General features: G+C 44.4%; 1 protein-coding gene across 1 annotated transcript in view; it reads right to left on the reverse strand.

Moving 5' to 3' along the window:
• Positions 1-13,201: 13,201 nt before the first annotated feature.
• PHLDB2 (pleckstrin homology like domain family B member 2) overlaps positions 13,202-22,993 on the reverse strand; it is a gene marked incomplete at both ends in the record, with an annotated part of 57,161 nt that continues 47,369 nt past the window's right edge. The window contains 6 exons of the mRNA XM_079549323.1: positions 13,202-13,342; positions 14,071-14,156; positions 15,767-15,986; positions 17,612-17,758; positions 19,692-19,782; positions 22,691-22,898. Of these exons, the coding sequence (XP_079405449.1) occupies positions 13,202-13,342; positions 14,071-14,156; positions 15,767-15,986; positions 17,612-17,758; positions 19,692-19,782; positions 22,691-22,898 (893 nt within the window). The remainder of the gene's footprint in view (positions 13,343-14,070; positions 14,157-15,766; positions 15,987-17,611; positions 17,759-19,691; positions 19,783-22,690; positions 22,899-22,993) is intronic.

The raw sequence follows: 22,993 nt of genomic DNA on the forward strand, positions 1-22,993 counted from the left end.
TCTGGGGGTTTATCCTTACCACAGTCACAGTCCTCCAACTCATGTCTCTGGGTTTCCCAGAGCTCGTCATCAGTGTTGAAGATAGTGTGAGGAGGGCATTAAACGTCTCTACAGCCATTTCTGCTCCACATGGTGGAGCAGGCTGTCCCTCTGCAGCTCACGGGCACTGCGCAGGACAGATCTCCATGCACAGCCATGAAAGAGCCCTCAGTGCAGCAATGGATGAGGCCTGGAGGAAGCCAAAGCACATGGAGCAGCGCTGGGCTGGAGCTGCAGCCCGTGGAGAGCAGCCTGCAGTGGGGCTGGGGGCCTGGGGGAACTGCCACCCACTGGGGACCTGTGTGGAGCAGTGCCTGACAAGTATACCCAGTGGTTCAAAGCCGTGTTGGGGCAGTGCTGGGAGAGCTGCAGCCTGTGGGAAGCTCATGCAGGATCAGTTCTAGCTTCAGCAGCATCCTTCATGGGGGAAGACAGAGACCATGGAGGAGCAGCAGAGATGAAGCATTAAGGACTGACCACGGCCCCATTCCCAGTCCATCCTGCTCATCTTGAGGGGAGGAGGTTGAAGTTTCAAGTGTAAAGTTGAGCCTCAAGAGTAGAAGTTGTAGGAGTTTTTAGTTTTCACTGTTCAACCCTGTCATTAACTGGCAATAAATTGAATTCATCTTCCAAAAGCTGTGATGGCAACTGGCGAGAGATCTCCCCATCCATATCTCAACCCACAGGCTGTTTCATCATATTTCCCCCCTGTTGAGGACGGGAAGAGAGAGAGTAGCTTGGTGTGCACTGAGTAAACAGCTAAGGTCAACCCACCATGTACGTACAGCTTTTAAAATACAGCCTGAATAAAGCGATTGTCCCCTACTCTTTCCACTGGCAAAGGTACTCCTTAAAAGGGTTCCTTTCCAGGCGTGTGAGATGGAGCAGAAAGTAGACATGTTCAAGAACGAAAAGTTAAATCCACACCTGCAACCACGTTCACATACATTTGCTTTCTTGAAAAACAAGACTTAGCCACAGAGTGACCGGTCCAGTAAAGTTACATAAAAATCCAGAAAATATCCAAATATCCCCCTTTCTGTTCATTTCTTTTTTTCGTCTCTAAGCTCCCGTTGAAGCACAGTGCATACTGGCTCTTGATAAGAACGGGACCTCTTGACATTGCATTTCACATGCGGCCTTACTTGCTGGGTAGGGGCCTTTTTCAGTGGAGTGCATTTGTGCCGTGGTTTCAGAGATTTCTAACAAAGCAAATGGTCTCATTCCCAGCCTGTATGAGGGCTGAAGCCAGGCCCAGCTCAGCTGGTGACAGCAAGCAACTGGGTGAACCAGTCGCCAGTGCTTTCTTCTTTCACACACTGGTACGAGTTGGTACATGTTGGTCCACGCTCTTTGATCGCCTAGGTTAGCTGCTTCCGAGCTGTCCCGGCTAGAACGGCAGCGACCGATCGCGAGGTGCAGGCCGATTTCGGTCGGTTCCCTCATCCAGGGAGCCCTGAGACAACAGAGTAGCCCGGCAGTTCTCTTGAGAGCCTGCTGGCTGGCATGGCTGTTGTCAGGGCAACGGCTCTGCATCTACGCCCCCTGCCTAGAAAAGGCCTCTGGAAGGAGTCAGATCGTGTGACTCACGTGGGTCGTTCAAAAGCGTTGAAACCGTAAGTCAGCTATTCACGGCACTGAGGAGGGTTGTTAATCACTGCGAAGAGTGATAAGTGAGGGGGCACCTGTTAAAGGCCCGCTAACGGGGCGAGGGCAGTGCAAGCACTACCGGCAGCAGGGCAGAGCTGATCAGTCCCGCCCATTAAGGCTACCCGAATAGTGCTGCTGAACCTGCTGGTTTGCCATGGCTGCACGCCGGCGGAAGGCTACTGCCCGGAAAAATGTGGAGACCCAGACTGAAGTCTCATGCGCACATGAAGGGAAAGCTGCTGCTAAGAAAAATGTGGAGAATCAGGTCCCAAAACAACAGTGTGGTAGTGCGCAGGTCTCTGGCTGGTGAGTGCCAGAGCCTGGCCTTTGCACTGCTAGGTAAGGGAGACAGCACTTGTGTAAGATGTGACCTAGCTAAATGGCTTACTCAGCCTTGTGACTGACCTGAAGGAGGAGGCGGAGAGGCTGAGGAGCATAAAGGAATGTGAGAGGGAGATTCATTGGCAGTGCCAAACCCTATCAGCCTCGAGATCTAAGCAGCAAGCTGTGGAGCACGGTCACCCCCTGCCACCTTTCAAACAGGTGACAGAGGGGAACTAGCAGGCAAACAGCGTTCCTGCTAGAGTGAGCCCTCTGTCCTCTCCTCCCCTAGCAACAACGGTGAAGAATCAGGGGGTGTGGGGCAGTGGCAACAGGTCCCTGCTTAGTGATGTAGGCGCGCTCTCCTGGGGGTCCCCCTGCCTGCCCAGCTGCCCTGTGGAACAGATACAGTGCACTGCATTGTATGTGAATGTGCCAGAAAGATCCCACAGTCTTGTGTCTTGGTGAAGAAGGAGGACCACTAACTCTTTTGTAGGAAGAACACAAGGGTTGGTGTGAGGTTGGTGGCTACAGAAGCACCTGAGTATGGTCAAGAGGGTACTGGGGCTACTGCCACTCAAAAGGAAGACCAGCTCATGTGCTATTATACTAATGCACACAGCATGGGTAATAAACAGGAGGAGCTGGAGATCATTGTGAGGTCGGAAAGCCATGATATACAGTCACCATCATGGAGACGTGGTAGAATGACTCGCACAGCTGGAGTGCTGTAATGGATGGCTACTGACTTTTCAAAAGAAATAGGCAAGGCAGGAAAGGCGGTGATGTTAAGAAAGAATGCAAATACATGGAAATGAATGTTGGTGATGATAGGGTTGAGACCATATGGGTCAGAATAAAAACAAAGGCCAATAAGACTGTCATTATCACAGAAGTCTGCTACAGGCCACCCAACCAGGACGAAGAGGTGGACAAGACAGTTTATAGAGAGTTGGGTGAGGTCTCCAGGTCTTTTCCCGTTGTTCTTGTGGGGGACATCAACTTCCCACATATCTGCTGTATTTATAATTTGTATTTTTATATATATATGTGTGTATTATATATATTTGTATTTATAATTTGTATTTATAATTTATAATACAGCAGATAGGGAACAGTCCCAGAGGTTCCTAGAATGTGTGGGAGATAACTTCCTGACACAGCTGGTGAAGGAGCCAACAAGGGGAAGCAAAATCCTGGACCCGCTGTTTGTTAACAGAGAAAGTCTTGTGGGGGATGTGAAGGTTGGAGGCTGTCTGGGGCTTAGTGATCATGAGATGCTAGATTTCTCAATCCTTGTTGAACCACAGAGGGGAGTCAGCAGAAAGGCCACCTTGAATTTCCGGAGGGCAGACTTTAACCTCATTAAGACCATGGTTGAGAGGATCCCTTAAGAGGTAGTTTTGGAAAGCGTGGGAGCCCAGCAAGGTTGGGAATACTTTAAGGAAGTAATTTTAAAGGTGCAGGAGCTGACCATCCCCAAGTCACGGAAGACAAGCTGATGGGCAAGGAGGCCAGTCTGGCTGAGCAGAGACCTTTGGCTGGAGCTCAAGAGCAAAAAGAAAGTTTATGGTCTCTGGAAGAGTGGGCAAGCTACTTACAATGATTACAGGTACATAGTGAAGCTGTGCAGGGAGAAAATTAGAAAAGCCAAAGCCCAGCTGGAACTGAACTTGTCACTAAGGTAAAGGACAACAATAAATATTTCTATAAATATGTCAAGAGCAAGAGGAGGGAGAATCTCCATCCCTTGTTGGACGCTGAGGGTGACTTGGTGACTAAGGATCAGGATAAGTCTGAGGTACTCTATGCCTTCTTTGCCTCGGTCTTTAATAGTAAGACTTGGCACACAGCTCCCTGCACTGGTAGATAGGGATGGGGAGCAGAATAGGCCCTGTATAATCCACAGTGAGATGTTTTTGGACCTGCTCCAAAAGCTGGATGTTCACAAAGTGCAAGGGGTCAGATGGATTGTACTCAAGAGTGCGGAGGGAGTGGCAGATGTGACTACCAAGCCATCTCCATTATTCTTGGCAGTCCTGGATAACCAGAAATGTCCTGGTGGACTGGAAACTGGCAGATGTGACACCCATTTTCAAAAAGGCCTAGAAAGATGATCCTGATAGCTACAGATCTATCAGTCTCAACTCCCAGGTGCCGGGAGGTTATGGAACAACAGATAATCTCGGGAACAATCTTGGATTTTTGTGAGTAAGAAGTAGGGCTTAAGAAAAGCAGCAAGGATCACAGCACAGATCCAAATAGAGCTGCTGCTCCCTGGCAAATATTTTGTCTTCCTGATGCACGTGATGAGGCCAAAGAACAGGATGAAGACTCCGGGAAGGGCGCAGATCTGCCAGTGCTGAAGGGAAGCAAGGCGCATGGCTCTCTTGGCCGCCCAGTTCTGCCACTTGTTCCGCTTGTCCATGCTGTCCAGTAGCTGAGCCATGTCCCGACTCAGTTGCTCCATATGCAGCTGAACGTGCTCATACCTACTGCCAGGCATGAGGTGAAATCCCAGAATTGTGATTCCCAGAAGCGCCAGGGTGATGAATGTTACCCAAGCCATAGCCTCTAGCAGGTGCGTACCGCACTCACTGAAGGCCTAGGGCAAAGTGCCACAGCGCTGCTCCCTCTATTACAGCTCCTGACACCCCCACCCCATCCTCCACTGTGACTCGTCTGCTGATGTCACAAACACAGCCACATCACTGCGTGCTTTCACAAACACGGACACAGCACTGCACGTTGTCACAAACATGTCCACATCACTGCACACTGTCACAAACGCGGCCACATCACTGCACATTGTCATAAACGGAGGCACATCACTGCATGATGTCACAAACACAGCCACGTCACTGCATGATGTCACAAACACGGCCACATCACTGCACGTTGTCACAAATATGGCCACATCACTGCACGTTCCCTTATGAGGAAAGGCTGAGTAACCTGGGTCTGTTCAGCCTGGGGAAAAGAAGTCTGAGGGGAGGATCTGATTCGTGTTTATAAATATCTAAAGGGAAACGGAAGGCAAACGGATGAGACCAGGCTCTTCTCAGTGATGTGTAGCAATAAGAAAAGGAGTCATGTTGTAAAACTTAGACATAGGAAGTTCTGTGCAAACACACAGAAGAGCTGCTTCATGGTGAGGGTGACAGAGCACTGGAACAGATTGCCTAGGAAGGCTGTGGGGTCTCTTACCAACCTAATCTCCTTCTGTGACTGTATGATTAGATTGGTAGCATGATCCGCGTGCCATGCCTCACTGGTGGAACAGTACTGCAGAAGTAAGAACAGGAATGCTGCCAACTGACACTCTAATGTAGGCTAGAAATGTGGGGACAAGAGCTTTTCAGCTTAGTGCATGGAAAAAAAGTCACCGTTAATCTAGGAAATTCAGCATGTATCTAAGCCTAAAGCCAAAGGGAAACTGTCGAAAATTGCTTATGTTTTCCACTAGTTGGCTAAAGAATTAATATACATAACATACCAAGAAATCTGTAAAAGAAAATGTAGGGCTGCACAGTCAAAAATTGACAAAAGAATGAAAGCGGTAGCTCTGTGACACTCATAAGAAACAGTGTAAGAGGATTTCTTGATATTCTAGATGCTCTGAAGGATTGCCTGTTCACTTCCTCCCCAGTTTAGAGCTGCAAATCACAGAAAAAAATCACCCTCTCACATCATGAAAGGAAGCAACTGAGGTATACTCCAGGCGGCAGCAGAAGTGCCGCAGGAGGTCATCCAGCCACAGGGGCAATTCCTCCTGCTCCAGGCTTCAGAGGGCTACGGTTGTCAGGTGGCGAATCACAACCATCTTCAGGGCTTGGGGCGAAGAGCTGTGCCCACCAGCAGACAAGTGCTGGTCCACAGACAGCTGAGGTAGAAGCTAGAGTGCTGGCCATGCCTGGCCGTATGCCTGGCAATCTGTATGTCCGCCACAGCGCAGTTTTATGGCCACATCATGCTGCTGGTGCAGCTGGCTTCAGCCTATTCGATGCTCAGGAAAGTTCCTGAGACATCAAGCTCCTCCTGAATCCTCATCTCAGTGGTACTGAACATGTCTTGATGATATTGAACATATTCCTACCTACCAGAAACAAAAGGCAGCTGTGGAAAAGAGCCTTAGAGATAAATAAGAGACTGACAGAAAGCCATGTTCAAAGCACAAATATTCTTAGGTGTTGATTTGTGTTATGGACACAAAAAAGAAAACTCTTACACAAGGAGCGCTGGTGTTAATAGTATCCAATTTATTTAAGTAAGAGAATGACATACTGTGAAAAAGAGAAACAGAGAAGAACACAGAAATGTATCCAGAGCCTACTCAATGCTCAGGAATGTGCCCGATTCATCAAGCAGCACCCCAAGAGTCATCTCGATGTTGAAGGTGGAGTCGGAGGGGGTGGTCAGCTGGATCTTGCATGAGTGGCTGGAGGGCAGCAGCTCCAGGAGGCAGTCATGCGACTGAGGCAGACGCCTCCAGGCTGCTTTCACCTGGTCCTGGAGCCAGAGCGTGCTTTTCTCCACGTCTAGGTAGGAGCCCGTGCAGAAGGTGTCGAGCAAGCTGGGCTCCTGTTTTCCTCTCAGCTCCTCCTGATCGTGGTGCAGAAAGCAGAGCATGTCCCCCAGCAGCCACTCCCTCGTGCAGGTGCACTGCAGCTGCACGCGCAGACAGGACTTGCTCGTCGCTGTCTCCTCCACGTCGTCCAGCTCCACATGGAAGGTGTGCCCGGGGGGAGCCTTCATGGGCACGAGCAGGCGGTAGATGACGTTGTCAGAGTGGGAGCTCCATTCTTCATAGACGCAGACCCCGGTGGGTGGCTGCAGCCGGGGCGTGAAGCTGTGGCAGGTTTGTCCTCGGCAGGTGCGCAGAAGGTCATCCACCAGCTCCTCCACCATCTGGCAGTTGTCGGCCATGTACGGTGCTGGCCACTCGGTGCTGTCGGACCTAACTCTGCCCAGCTCCCGTGTCTCCTCTGAGTCACTTTCCTCTTCCTCATCATTGTCGTCCACCTTATTTCTGGACCTCCATATTTCTGCCATTTTTCTGAGCAAGAAGTAGGGCTTAAGAAAAGCAGCAAGGATCGCAGCACAGATCCAAGTCATGCTGCTGCTCCCTGGCAAATATTTCGTCTTCCTGATGCACCAGACGAGGCCAAAGAACAGGATATAGGCTCCGGGAACGGCACAGATCTTCCAGTACTGCAGGGCAGGAAGGAGCAGGGCTCCCAGGGCCGCCCAGTTCTGCCACTGGCTCCCCTGCACCAGGCTGTCCAGTAGCTGAGCCATGTTCGGACTCAGCCGCTCCATACGCAGGTGAATGTGCTCATGTATATCGCCACGCGTGAGGTGAATTGCCAGGCGGATGATTTCTTTTAACGCCAGGGTGGTGAAGACCATCTGAGCCCCTCTCACAAAGAAGACGAAGGTCTTAACGATGACAATAAGGATCGCAGCACAGACCAAAATAATGCTGCTGTTCCTCGGCCAATTTTTCCTGATGAACAAGATGAGGCCAAAGAACAGGACAAACACTCCGAGAAAGGCACAGATCTGCCAGTGCTGAAGGGAAGCAATGCGCATGGCTCCCTGGGCCGCCCAGTTCCGCCACTGTCTCCCCTGCACCATGCTGTGCAGTAGCTGAGCCATGTCCCGCCTCAGCTGCTCCATACGCAGGTGAACATGCTCATGCATATCGCCACACGTGAGGTGAATTCCCAGACGGATGATTCCCAGAAGCGCTAGGGTGATGAAGACCATCCGAGACATTTTCATGAGGAAGATGAAGGCCTTAGGGAAGGCAGCAGGGATCGCAGCACGGATCGAAATAGTGCTGCTGCTCCCTGGCAAATACTTGGTCTTCCTGATGCACCAGATGAGGCCAAAGAACAGGATAAGCACTCCGGGAAGGGCCCAGATCTGCCAGTGCTGTAGGGAAGCAAGGACCAGGGCTCCCTGGGCCGCCCAGTTCCGCCACTGGTTCCAGTTCACCTTGCTGTCCAGTAGCTGAGCCATGTCCCGCCTCAGCTGCTCCATACGCAGGTGAACGTGCTCATACGTATCGCCACACGTGAGGTAAATTCCCAGATGGATGATTTCCAGAAGCACCACGGTGATGAAGACCATCCCAGCCACTTTCATGAGGAAAATGAAGGTCCTCAGGAAGAGAGCAAGGATGGCAGCACAGATCCAAATAGTGCTGCTGCTCCCTGGTAAAAACTTGGTCTTCCTGATGCACCAGATGAGGCCAAAGAACAGGATAAGCACTCCAGGAAAGGCCCAGATCTGCCAGTGCTGAAGGGAAGCAAGGACCAGGGCTCCCAGGGCCACCCAGTTCTGCCACCGGTCCCAGTTCTCCATGCTGTCCAGTATCTGAGCCATGTCCCGACTCAGCTGCTCCAAATGCAGCTGAACGTGCTCATACATACTGCCATGCGTGAGGTGAAACCCCAGAATCGTGATTCCCAGAAGCGCCAGGGTGATGCAGACCACCCGAGCCATAGCCGCTAGCCGCTAGCAGGTGCGTACCGCACTCACTGAAGGCCTACGGCGAAGTGCCACTGCGCTGCTCCCTCTCTTACAGCTCCTGGCACCCCATTGTGACTCGTCTGCTGATGTCACAAACACAGCCGCATCACTGCACGCCGTCACAAGGCCACTTGTGACCACTGCGTGCTTTCACAAATATGGCCGCATTGCTTCACTCCTCTGCTCTCCTCTCTCCAGTCTCTTCCCTGGCCTCGGTACCAGGGAAGGTTATGGAGCAAATCCTCTTGGTGAGATCACACGGCACGTGTGCGGTGTCCAGGGGATCATTCCCAGCCAGCACGGGTTCTTGAGAGGCAGGTCGTGCGTGTCCAACCTAATCTCCTTCTATGAGCAGGTGACCAAATGATTGGTAGATGAGGGAAAGGCTGTTGGTGCAGTCTCCCTAGACTTCAGCAAAGCCTTTGACACAGTCTCTCACAGTATTCTCCTGGGGAAACTGGCTGCCCGTGGCCTGGACGGGTATACTCTTCTCTGCATAAAGAACTGGCTAGAGGGCCGTGCCCAGGAGGTAGTAGTTCGTGGAGTTAAGGCCAGCTGGTGACCCATTACAAGTGGTGTCCCCCAGGGGTCAGTACTGGGGCCCATCTTGTTTAATATCTTCATGCTGGGAGGTGGTGTCGATCTGCCTGAGGGTAGGAAGGCCTTTGAGAGGGGTCTGGATAGACTGGATCGCTCATAGGTTTGTATGCATCCAGCTGCAGCAGCAAATCCTACTCAAGTTTCGGGTTGTCTGGGGGTTTATCCTTACCACAGTCACAGTCCTCCAACTCATGTCTCTGGGTTTCCCAGAGCTCGTCATCAGTGTTGAAGATAGTGTGAGGAGGGCATTAAACGTCTCTACAGCCATTTCTGCTCCACATGGTGGAGCAGGCTGTCCCTCTGCAGCTCACGGGCACTGCGCAGGACAGATCTCCATGCACAGCCATGAAAGAGCCCTCAGTGCAGCAATGGATGAGGCCTGGAGGAAGCCAAAGCACATGGAGCAGCGCTGGGCTGGAGCTGCAGCCCGTGGAGAGCAGCCTGCAGTGGGGCTGGGGGCCTGGGGGAACTGCCACCCACTGGGGACCTGTGTGGAGCAGTGCCTGACAAGTATACCCAGTGGTTCAAAGCCGTGTTGGGGCAGTGCTGGGAGAGCTGCAGCCTGTGGGAAGCTCATGCAGGATCAGTTCTAGCTTCAGCAGCATCCTTCATGGGGGAAGACAGAGACCATGGAGGAGCAGCAGAGATGAAGCATTAAGGACTGACCACGGCCCCATTCCCAGTCCATCCTGCTCATCTTGAGGGGAGGAGGTTGAAGTTTCAAGTGTAAAGTTGAGCCTCAAGAGTAGAAGTTGTAGGAGTTTTTAGTTTTCACTGTTCAACCCTGTCATTAACTGGCAATAAATTGAATTCATCTTCCAAAAGCTGTGATGGCAACTGGCGAGAGATCTCCCCATCCATATCTCAACCCACAGGCTGTTTCATCATATTTCCCCCCTGTTGAGGACGGGAAGAGAGAGAGTAGCTTGGTGTGCACTGAGTAAACAGCTAAGGTCAACCCACCATGTACGTACAGCTTTTAAAATACAGCCTGAATAAAGCGATTGTCCCCTACTCTTTCCACTGGCAAAGGTACTCCTTAAAAGGGTTCCTTTCCAGGCGTGTGAGATGGAGCAGAAAGTAGACATGTTCAAGAACGAAAAGTTAAATCCACACCTGCAACCACGTTCACATACATTTGCTTTCTTGAAAAACAAGACTTAGCCACAGAGTGACCGGTCCAGTAAAGTTACATAAAAATCCAGAAAATATCCAAATATCCCCCTTTCTGTTCATTTCTTTTTTTCGTCTCTAAGCTCCCGTTGAAGCACAGTGCATACTGGCTCTTGATAAGAACGGGACCTCTTGACATTGCATTTCACATGCGGCCTTACTTGCTGGGTAGGGGCCTTTTTCAGTGGAGTGCATTTGTGCCGTGGTTTCAGAGATTTCTAACAAAGCAAATGGTCTCATTCCCAGCCTGTATGAGGGCTGAAGCCAGCCCCAGCTCAGCTGGTGACTGCAAGCAACTGGGTGAGCCAGACGATGATCTCAATCATCTCACAGTAAGATTGCCCACCTAGTTTACCTAGGGAAAACCATAGATGTGATATTTTTTGATTTCAGCAAAGCTTTCTGTACTGTTTCTCATTACAACTTCCATCTGGGCAAAGCGCCTGACATAATGCTAGACAAAAACACAAAAAACACAATGCAGTGGGTGAATAATTGGCTGATGGGTTGAGCTCATAGGGTTACTGGAAATGGCGTTACATCAGGCTGGTGACTGGTCACTAGTGAAGTTCCATAGGACTCCATTTTTAATTTTATTTATATTTATTTTAAAGAATAATAAATTCTGATGGAACCAGAGCTATCTCCAGCATGCAGTAATCCAATGCCATCCATCATCTCTCCTGCCCTGAGAGACTCTTATGGCAGGTGGAGCCCAAAGTCATGGACTAATGAACTGCACAGACATTATACAGGGATGGCCTACAGAGCAGAAGAATGATAGGTGTGTGTATAAATCAAAAAGCAAGATAGGCAATGGCAATTAGTTGGGATTATGGGAAACTGTGAGATCTGAGAGTGATGTAAACAGTACGGAATAAGGGTAGATACTATCTTATTTTCAGCTGAGATAGCTTAGTTTTAAGCCCTTTCTCATATGTCTTCCCTTCTAGACCCTTCCCTTGTAACTTCATTTGAAAAATTTTTTTCCATAGCTCTTTTATGGGGAAACACATCGAATGGTTAAACTTTTATTGATTAACACAACATTGCTTGCACAAATGTATAAAATATAATTTAAATGACAAACAGAAATGCATCAAGAATCTAGTGAACATTTAAAACAAGTGTATTTTTAAAAACGTTTATTGAAATGCCTTCATTGCATCATGCAGGATACAAAAATCATGATTAGAAAACCTTTATAACTATACTAAGAAGTAAAATCAAGATACGTCAGGGAAAAATAATTACATATACCAAAGCAATTTATTCTGATAGTGTTTTAAAGTTGTTGGATTATAAACTGTGATCTGCACAGATGATAACAGTTACCTTGTGACAACTGTCCCTTCTTTCATGATTCAAGTCAAAACTGACAAATGTCATGCTAGAGCAACCATATCACCTGTGTATACCATACAAGGAAGAATGCATCCCCTTCTTAACAGATACAGGGTTGAAACAGTACAACAAAAATATTTTGCCAGCAAACTTGTTTTGCTTTCAGTTTTTTATTTGCTTCATCAATAGCCATTTTTTTCATCGTGAAAAATGTCTTACGTGCTTCCTCTTATTACACAAACAAATTACATAGCACAAGTATCGATTACTGAAATAGAACCTCATTAAAGTCAAAGAATAAGAGACTTTCTTGAAGTTCAATTTACCTAAGTTTTGCAGTATTTCTCAAGGATTTGGAATTTGTAATTTTTAAATAGGAGACCACTGTATCCTCCTTGTTTTTATTGTCTTAGGAATCTCAATCCCCGATACATAAAATTTTCATGCTATTTATCCATACACTGCTCAGTGTAAACCCTTAGAGATTGCCTTTCCATTTTTATTCTAATAGCATTATTCTGAGTAGATACACTTTTAAAAAGTCTCCTTGGCTAAAAACATTGCTTCAAAAAATTTTGTTAGGTAGATACTTCAATGCTTGCTTCATGGAGACCAACATTTGAGGTTTCAGCCAAGTGTTCATTTGGCACAGAGAACGATCAGAACCACATCAGGTGGGTCTTGACTACATAAAATCGCTGCAGTGTCCAGAATCCGCTCAATCCATTCATCACGAAGACTGCAAAAGTCCTCCTACTGACAAAGTTAATCCATGTTTCCATTTCTTATCCTTGTGGATAAATGCATCTTTATAAAGCTGTCCTTTTCTTGTTGAGCTTCATAGATATAGGCTTAAAACTTACAGTCAGTATCACTGGGTGGTTTCGTACAAGTCATGAAGAGTTTTGGCACTGTCCCCCTACAGGAAGTTAAATACAGCTAACAATCTGAGATATTACAATAAGGGAGTCATGTAACTCTTTGGCTCTGTTGTAATACTTAACTACTAAGGCAAGAACCGTGTGTACCTTAGGGCAGCTTTTTAATTCATAGTTTTATAAAATACTTGACTAAAAGTTTTTAAAAGTCACCTAATCATCTATAAATGTCAAATGTGGCATATTAAAATATATGCTATTACACCTTTTTGTTCTGATACTAGAATTTTTGCATACTGATGAGAGAACACACATTTGTAAACTATTGATGAAGATGTTCTCTGTTTAAGACAATTGGTACAAAATTATCATTGAATCAAGATGTTGTCATATAAGTGGCCAGTTTATTTGTTTCGGAGCACTGTGACTTTCTCAAGAGCTTTAGCTCTTTTGTGTCTAGAAAGATCAACTAAAATAAGTAGCAAGTCCCCCTTTTCAGTGCATTTAGAAAACCCTTCCATCCTGAGGCTTTGGCTGCACATCATAAGGAGGATATTTCAGAGTATTCATTGTTATTTTATGTGGCTTTTCAGATTTTACTACATATGGCTGACTTCATACATTAACGTTATTGCAGTATGCCCTATTGCCCCATTTTGTTACAACATGAAGTGGGTGTAGCCTTCCGCGCCTGTAACAATAACATCCATCCATATCCTCATGGCTTCTGGTGTAGGAGCGACCATATAGTATATTCGGTCATGTGTCTTAACACTGAAAGTGAGTAGTGGGTTTGGACTCTGAAAGAAAAAAAAAGAAGCAGAAGGAAAGATATCAAAGCAATGAAAAATCAAAGCTATTTATTGGCAACAGAAATAAAATTACTTACAAGGAGATTTAGGGCACGGTTAAGGGGGAAAAAGGCACTGCACCCTACACTGCAGCACTGGGAACAAAGATGTGTTTAAAGTATATGCAAATCCAGTATCAATGTTTTCATATCTCCATTAGACTATCACATACCAGTACAGGAGTCCAAACTGCTGCTTCATGCCCAAACAAGTCCCCTTCAGCAGGGATTATGTCCAACGGTCAAAATCACTTTGGCTTTCACAAATCCACACATTAAAGATATTCAGGTTGCTCATATTCAGACTGATCATCTAAATTGCAGATGTGAGCAGCACGTAGCAGGTACCTCCCTCCCTATGATAGCTGCATGCAGCCATTTCTTAAATTTGCCAGAGCTACTAATTTTAGTGGCAGCAGACTATGGCACTCCTCACAGCAGATGTCAATGTGGGACCATCATGTGGCAGGAAGGCTCTATTATCTCTGCTTCAACAGTATAAAAGAACAATGCTTATCACTGCTCTGGCCTCATCTTCCTTTGCCTCCACTATGCTTTATTTTATTTTTTTGTTTGTTTGTTGTTTTCTATAATGTCAATGCTCTTTGATTTTACTGCAGATGCCATACTTAGAGTACTGCCATATGCTTGATACTCAGTCAAAATAACAAAGCTTACCTTATATGCATTCTTTAGGTGATCATAATAGACTTCTTCAATAGCTTGAAAATAAATTACCCCTTTTAATTTAGTTTCATGTTTATCTGGAATGGAGAAGAGAGAACAGTTTTTGAAAACTGATATGGATGGTTCTTCAAGAGGCAAAACATTATTCAGCATTTTCATACACGTTCAGCAGATAAGTAACTGGATTAACACTTCTGCTTGTGAAATTCCCCAGAAATCTTCAGTCTCTCAAGAGATACACTTCCTACTTGCTCTTCTTTTCTGCCTGCTTTCTGAGGAAATAAGGCTTCTTCAATTTGACTGTTTTTAAGGCAGACTTCCAGTTCCATGAAAACCAGACTTGAGATACTGATGAAGTCTTACAACACAGCTAGCAGGCTAAGGCCCACAGTTTTCCTTCAGGGGAACACTATGAAAAGCAAATTTGAAATACAACTTGACAGCAAAAGCCTTACATTCGCTTAGCATTTACTCTTCTAATTTACAAATGCTTTTTTGTAAGTCTACTGTACAATTAAGATCTGGGCAGATCCTCACTCATACAAGCAGCTGCATTTTTGCCCAGCTAGTACAGAATTCTTATGAAACTGTTTGCTGGGCTGGAGTCCTTGTGACTTAGGAGAAGTTTTCTTTGGTAGCTGAAGTTGCATTATGGCAGTTGTGCAGCACTCAAAACCAAAACTGTTAACTGTTTAAGAAAAAAAAAATCATACCTGATGAGGACACTACTGTATGTTATAGGCCTTGCTAACCAATAAACCAGATGTTAAGAACAAAGTAAAACAGAATGTTTGCTCATCACATTCTTCCAAGAATTACTGCAAATTTGTAAGGAATCATCACTGGATATGTAATTAATTCCAACAATGTATTTTTAAGATGATGAGCGATGCGTAACTTTTAAGTTCCTCATGACTTGCTGGAAAGCAATAATATCATAAAAAGAAATGGAATTGCTTGGGTTTTTGTGGTACCAGATGTTCTCTTGTGATGTTTAAAAATTACCATTTTTCTGCCTTCCTCTGAAACTTACATTAAACTTATGTACAGATTTGCACAGCAATCTGTGAGATATGTAAGTTCTTAAATTCCAAATCTGGTTTTGACCTAAGGTAACAATGCAGTGTTTATATAATGGCTCCAGATACCATAATACATTTTAGTCTACAGAAAACTTAATTGTTACAAGTTGTTCATTCTGAAATTCCTTAGACTCTCAAAACGTGGCAAATGCCAAGTCTACTTTTGTATATTAAATACCCTGAAACACTTCTCAGCACATCAGATTAGGGGTTGCAGAAACATTCGGTTTAATTTTAATGGTAAATATCATAAATGTTACTCTCCTACAAAGGGTACAATAAATTGTTCTGTCATTATGGGAAGTATGTAACATTTAAAAATAAATTATGTGGAGCCAATATACTGTGTACTAGAAATCTAATGTTCTTTCTTCCTCCTCTTGCGTATCCATGTCTCCCTCTGACTGTTAGGCACTACTGCATCATTTGGCAATTAGTATTCAACTCTATAAGAAAGAATTGGACCCTCCCCAAGTGTGCAAGTAAAATACTCAATAAAATGGAAATATAAGTTTTACTTGGGACTCCCTATATGTTCATATCACAACTGAGTTGAGAGGAAAATAGAGGGACAGATGTAGCCTAACACCGATTCCGCAACCTACCTGCATAATACGTAAAAGTCCTCTTGTTTCTGTCAAAAACAAACCATCGTTTTTTCCATGTTTTAATTTTCCCTCCCATCTTAATCAGAAAGCCTCGGCAGGTCTTCTCTGTGAGGGAGACGTGGTAACAGGTCTCTATGTTGTGACCAGCTGTTTCAATATGACTTCGTAAATCAAAGTCTTCCTTTCTAATGGGCAAATAGCGAGTCAATGGACGAGCCTGCAACAAAGGAAAGAAAATCTTATTATTTGAATGGAAGTCTTCTCTTTCACCCTTTCTAGTGCAAGGACTACTTGTCAACTGCCCACACAATGAAGATAACAGAAATAAGTTCTGCTGCAGCCTGTTTTCTTTAAATGAAAGATCCTTAAAAATTACTTTTAAGAAGTGTATGCGCCTTTATAGAAGTGAATTTAGAACATGGAAATCTCCTGAAATCATCAGTTGATAAGCTGGCAAAACAGAATAGCTGGTTTAGAACTAAAACATGAATTAAATGTGAAAGGGGTGTTAATGCTTTATATGAAGTGTGAGAACTTCTCTGGCATGAGGTTAAGCAAACCTATTACCTCTCTGGGCTAGATACATCTAACTCATTTAAGTGCTAAGGTATCTTCATGTAAATATAAATAGTAAGAACATATTATTACGGGAAAATTAGGAAGAAAGAGTGAACCGTAACCTAACAAATACTGCTGTAAACAAAACAGAACTACTTTTGAACTAGTTAAACGTGGTATCTGGTTTGCAGTCAGCAATACAGTACAGATTGCTGATGTGTATCCCTTTGCAAGAGATAGCAAAGCAGCACAGGAAATGGTGCCTCATTCTTGGTCACAGTTCAGGACAATGTCTGTATTAAGACAGACAGGATAAGTTGGGAGAACAAGTAGGAGTGATTTGGGATCTCTGCCAGCTAAAAGGGAGCATGCCTGTTCTCTGTACCTAGAGGGTCTAGGCACAGAAATACATTTTAAATGCAGAAGACCACTCATCTCCCATGGCTCGTGCTGCAGTCAGGGCAGACAGGGGCTACAACATAGGGCTGTTCAGAACAGAAGCCTAGGTTAGCTGCCCTGAATGACCCATGGAAGCAGTTTCTCTACACTGACTTCAGAGAACATTGATAACCTAATCTGCCCCTGTTCCACGCCTATAGTTAGCATTTTAAATACCACTGTGAGTCACAAATCTAAGGGACTTTCTCTCATTGCATTCTCTACAACTAATCTCTTTGAGCAGTGGAAGCTGTGTTGCCTGCAAGAACTCTTTAACACCCTTCTAAAATTATGCAGTCTTTTATGATACAAGCTGGAACTAGCTTTGGCAAGTATGAAGATGGAGTTCCTTCCCCTAGTTGACATTTCTAACCATCAGGAAGTACAGGAGGGAAAAACTCTGGAAATTGGGTGTCACTGTATAAAAGAAAGAAAAAAACACAGAAAATGATCACTCTTTCTGACAGGTAGGTTTTGTCTTCCTGCCAATCTAGTCTATTTGCTGTATCATGCAGATCCTCTTAATTGTAGCTGAATAAAGAAACAGGTGTCTTTATCTCTTTTTCTTTATTATTATTTTTTTTTCCAGTCAAACATTTGGGAAGCAACAATTCTTTAGATAGAAAATGCTGAATAGATCTAAGCTAATATTTAGCTTTAAATAAATACACGGACATCTAAGACTCCAATGCCTCAAACATACTCCTAATGACACAGATGCACCTCAGAAATACTAAATCCATTTATTTAAATGGAAGTCACTCTGTTTACCATTTGCAGAAGTACACTCACTTCATCTATAGCAGGAGTCCTGCACCAAAAAAATTTCATGTCAACGTATCTCACCTGTGCTCTTTGTTTCTCTCGTATCTTCACTTCTTTTTCAATTAGTTTTTGTCTCTGGCTAGTTTCTTCTTCCAGTCTTTTTTCCAGTTGCTCTCTGCGACGCTTCTCTTCTTCCAGAGCTCTCTTTTTAGCTTCCATCTCTCGTTCCTAAATAACAGGCCAAATGCAGGACAATTATATGTGAAACTGTACCTCATATGTCATTTCTAGCTAGGATTAAACTCCTTTTTGCCTCTTTGGTCAGCAGGAATATACATCCAGCAAAGTGGACTAAGAACAGGAATTAGAAATGCAGATATCACCACTCTAGAAATGATGTTTTTTCATAAGCGATTCTTTTAGCAGGTATGGGAGTAATGCTGATTAGCTTCTGATGGGATTTAGCCCTGAACTCACAGAATCACAGAACTGCAGGGGTTGGACTGGACCTCAAGAGATCATCGAGTCCAACCCTGCAGCTAAAGCAGTTCCCTACAGTAGGTCACACAGTTAGGCATCTAGATGGGTCTTGAGTATCTCCACAGACTAAGACTGCACAACCTCTCTGGGCAGCCTGTGCCAGTACTGAGTTACGCTTACCATAAAGAAGTTCTTCTGCATATTTGTGTGGAACTTAGAGTGTTCCAGTTTTTGGCCATTTGCTCCTCGTCATATCACTACAGACCACCGAAAAGAGCCCAGCCTGAGCCCCCAGTACAAGAAAGACAGAGAGCTGTTGGAGAGGGTCCAGAGGAGGGCCACATATACGATCAGATGGCTGGAGCACCTCCCCTACAAAGACAGACTGGGGGAGCTGGGCTTGTTCAGCCTGGAGAAAAGAAGGCTGCAGGGTGACCTCATTGCAGCCTTTCAGTACCTAAAGGGAGCCTACAAACAGGAGGGGAATCAACTCTTTGAAAGGGTAGATAACAGCAGGACAAGGGGAAATGGTTTTAAGTTGAGGGAGGGAAGATTTAGGTTGGATGTCGGGGAAAAGTTCTTTATTATGAGAGTGGTGAGGTGCTGGAACAGGCTGCCCAGAGAGGCTGTGGATGCCCCGTCCCTGAAGGTGTTCAAGGCCAGGTTGGATGGGGCCCTAGGCAGCCTGGTCTAGTATTAGATGGGGAGGCTGGTGGCCCTCCATGTGGCAGGGGGGTTGGAGATTCATGATCCTTGAGGTCCCTTCCAACCCTGGCCATTCTATGATTTTGTGACTCATGCACTTTAGATATTTATAAATATTGATCAAATCCCCTCTCAGTCTTCCCTTCTTTAGGCTGAACAGTCCCAGGTCTCTCAGAATTTCCTCATACAGGAGATCTTTGTTGCCTTCCACTGGACTCCTTCTACGAGTTCTCTGTCTTTTCTGAACTGGGGAGCCCAGTACTGGATACAGTATTCTAAATGTGGTCTCACCACAGCAGAGTAGAGGGGGAGGATCATCTCCCTTGGCCTGCTGGCCATGCTCTTTTTAATACATCCTAGGATACCGTTGGCCTTCTTGACCACAAGGATACACTACTGGCTCAGGGCCAACTTGTTGTCCACCAGGACCCCCAGGTCCTTCTCTGCAGAGCACTCTTCCAGCAGGTCATCCTCTAACCTGCACTGATGCACACAGTTATTTCTCCCATAAGCTTGCTTTTGTAGAACTTCATCAGGTTCCTCTCTGCTCAACTCTGCAGTCTGTCCAGGTCTCACTGAATGGCAGCACAGCTTTGTAGTGTATCAGTCACTCCTCCCAGCTTTTTATCATCAGCAAACTTGGTGAAGGTGGGCTCTACCCCTTCATCCAACTCTCTGATGAAGATGCTGAACAAGACCAGACCCAGCACCAAATTCTGGGGAACACCACTAGTTACAGGCCTCTAACTAGACTCTATGCCACCATCACAACTCTCTGAGCTCATCCACTGAAACAGCAGTTAATGTGTATGGGCTCAAATATGTAGCATGAGAACAAAACCAGACCAAACTAAAGGAGGAGAGGCAATTCTTTTAAGCCTCAATTAAGGGTAAGCTATTTAGGGTCCAATCTTTAGGAAGGTATTACCTAACTAAAATGTCCATTCCTATTTTTACTCATAAAACTTAATTTTACCCTGGACTCAAGCAGCCTAGTCTTTTCAGCATGTGCTTGTTTCAGAAGTCTCTCCATCTCTTCTATTCTTGCAACATTTGATGTGCTAGCGCTGTATGGAAAAAAAAAACACAAAACAAACAACAATATAGCAGTTATTTAAAGGAATACTTGACATTTAAAATCGCACAAACCATTTATGAATTGAGTTGATACTTTTCTTATCCAATTCAGTGCAGTAGCCACTAACAGAAATGACTTATAAAGTGTATGATACACATTCTCCACATGGAGTTGTGAAAAATACAGACTCAAGTACTTAAAATGGATCCTGACAGTCCACTGTGATCCATCATTTTCTCTCAGATAACAGAATATGGATGAAAGCAGTTATTGTGTTCTAACAGAACATGTTACTGATTGTCAGAGGTTGCATGAGTAGCAGCTAAATATATGATTTAGAACTTTCTGGCTATGGACCATCCATTTTGTCCCGCTAAGCTCATCATCAGAAAATACTTGATGCAAATAAGGTGGACTACTAAGTATCTCTAAAAGCTATTCAGTGACAAAGCAGTGTCAGATAGTGTCTGGTAGTTAAAATAACTGGCAAGCCAAGGAAATAGAGGTGATCCCAAAGCGTGCTAGATCCTGGACCATCACAACATAGCTATCATCTTTGCCATTTTGGCTCTATCTTGCAATAAAAGGGTGCTTGGATGACACTTTCAGCTTCCTGTCAAAGGTGGTGTCATTTCTGCACACTGGACCGAAAAGCTCTGCAATGGTACCTCGCTTCAGAGCAAAGGGATCCTAATGTGTAGATGATAAACAGATTTACAGTGCACCCTGTAGTTGCTGCTAGATCACCACACAGGCTCAGTACACAGACTTGCTACATTTCTAGCCTCAATTTATGCGATTTTCTCATTAAATCTTATTTTACAGATTTACCATACTCACTGCTGTGGAATGTTCCAGCTTAATGCAATGATTAATTGTTCCCTCAAACACTTATAAATGCCTTAAAATGTCACAGACACATGATGTGCAGAATACCTTTCATGCCCTTTGATTCATAGTGATGTTTTGCTTAAGATATAAGCACCCTAGTGTTTCACGATTTGATGCTTTAATTAATAATTAATTAGTAATTAATAATCCAAACAAGCCCAACACAAAGGAGTGATTTCCTATTTCATATGATCTGTCAGAATTTTAATCTGTTGAGTAAACTCCACTGTGGCTCAGCAGATACTCATTTGATAATATAGAGGTTGTTCCGTACTCTTTGAGAAGGTGCTTCCATCTCACTCTTCATTTCCACAGGAAGATAAGTATTTAGGAGTGGAAGTATTCACTTCAGATACTCTGCTAACATTCTGAAAAACCCCTGCCAAAATGCGTTCTCTTTCTTGCAAAGGGCACTATCTCTTGTGCCTATAGGCAGCCAAAAAGCAATACTATGCATCTTTCTTTCAATACATATTTTGGTGCTTCATCTCAGTTTAACAACTGTGGCATTTTTATGACATGCACTCTATTTTATTTTTTATTTTATGCTGTTCAGGAAAAACAGTTTATGTTAAATACTAGCTGTGTTGCCATTGCCAAAGTCAATAGACAATGCAAGGAAACTGAACGGGTTCAAATGTTTAGGGCACAGAGAAACTTGACCTGGGGTTATTCTGAAAATGCTAACTGATCACTCAAGCAGCAGTGGGTGCCAAGTGACATGTTTATTTGTGCTACTCAGTAGCACACAGACTATGAAGGACTGAGATAGAATGGGAACAGTGCAAATTCATTCAGGACACAAAAGCAACGGGGCCATAAACAAAAATTTATTTTAATGAATTTTAACAAGCAACCAGGAATTTGATTAATTGAAGTAGGTTTTCCCATATAAAAATGGGAAAATGCTTCAGCTTAGTTAAATTCTTTCATCTTTGATGTACTTATCACCACAGAAATAATTCCCAGCTGTGTGTGGCTATCAGAAACTATCTATGTATCTATTTGAAACAAAAATCCTCAGAACCTGAGTCCGAATGTGATTTTGCAAACAAGCAAAATCTTAGCCAGCAGAATCCATGCCATGGGTATTTTCTAAGCTCTTAGCATTGCAATGATAGACTAAAAGAGGAAATCTGTGGGTTGACGGGTTCCTGTGCTTACAAGAAACAGATGCTGAATAAAACAACAGCTAGCCCAAAAAGCCAACCTTGTGTTCACCAGAGATTCTGAATCCTGTGAGGATGTTTTATTTAATTATCAGCCTCCACTGATGCTTGTGAACCTCTTGGGACAGAACCGTATGCAGAAAGGAAAGCACATTCATTAAAAGCAGACTGTGAGAAGAAAACTGTTGGGGCACAATTTTGAGACTCAGTTGCTTTTGTTGTTTTGCTTTGTGCTTGCTTGTTTTTCAAATACAAGTTCTTAATGTTCCTTCCAACTGCAGCATCTGGGCTGGCAGTCTCTGAGGATAAGAAAAACAGTGGAAAGCTCTATGCCTTTCAGTATCAGCTCTTCATTTCTACTGACCCAGAAAAGAGAAGGCAACGGGCAAAAAGAATTGCCAGAGGATTCCTAAGCATTTCAGCATAAGCATCCAGCAAGTTAATATGCTGGACATACGGAATGAATGTACTTCAGCCCTGGCAGATATCTTAAAAGAAATTTCCTCTCACAGGAAGCTCACAAATTATCCCACTCAGAAAAGAGTGTCAGTGATTTCATCATTGATGCTCAGGACAGACACTGATTTCTGAGTGGCCTTCCTCATTTCAAAGTCTCTCCAATTTTTTTATCTTCCATCTTTAAATATGTTTAAATATTGTATGTTGACAAGACAGTCATTATATCTGAAGGCTTACACAAATATTATATCTATCTAATGATCTTACATTTTTTCTACCAGTTAGCAGCAATTACATTACATGGCATCAACATTTACAGGTTCTCTTGTTTAATTATAATCTTATGACCATCACACAACAGAATTGAAGATTATTTACCTGGAAATGTTATCTGGTGAGCATGCTGATATGCTTGTCTCCATACTGTCAGAACTGTCTAAGCTTAATGTATCAAAGGCATGGTCCTTGTAGCTACGATCTGGGTAATGGAAGCTATTCAAATACACGTTGGATTCAGATGCTGTTCTGCTGTAGAATTCAGGAGATTTCTGCCTTTGGTTTTCACATATACGTTGATGGTTATACCCTGTAGAGTTCAGAGGAGACATATATATTACACAGAAATTCTGTGACTTAGCACAGTGTGTTAAAAGCACAAGCATTTTGAATACCAGCTTAGAT

Source organism: Tetrao urogallus, assembly GCF_951394365.1.
Source record: "Tetrao urogallus genome assembly, chromosome: 1".
Taxonomy (NCBI): domain Eukaryota; kingdom Metazoa; phylum Chordata; class Aves; order Galliformes; family Phasianidae; genus Tetrao; species Tetrao urogallus.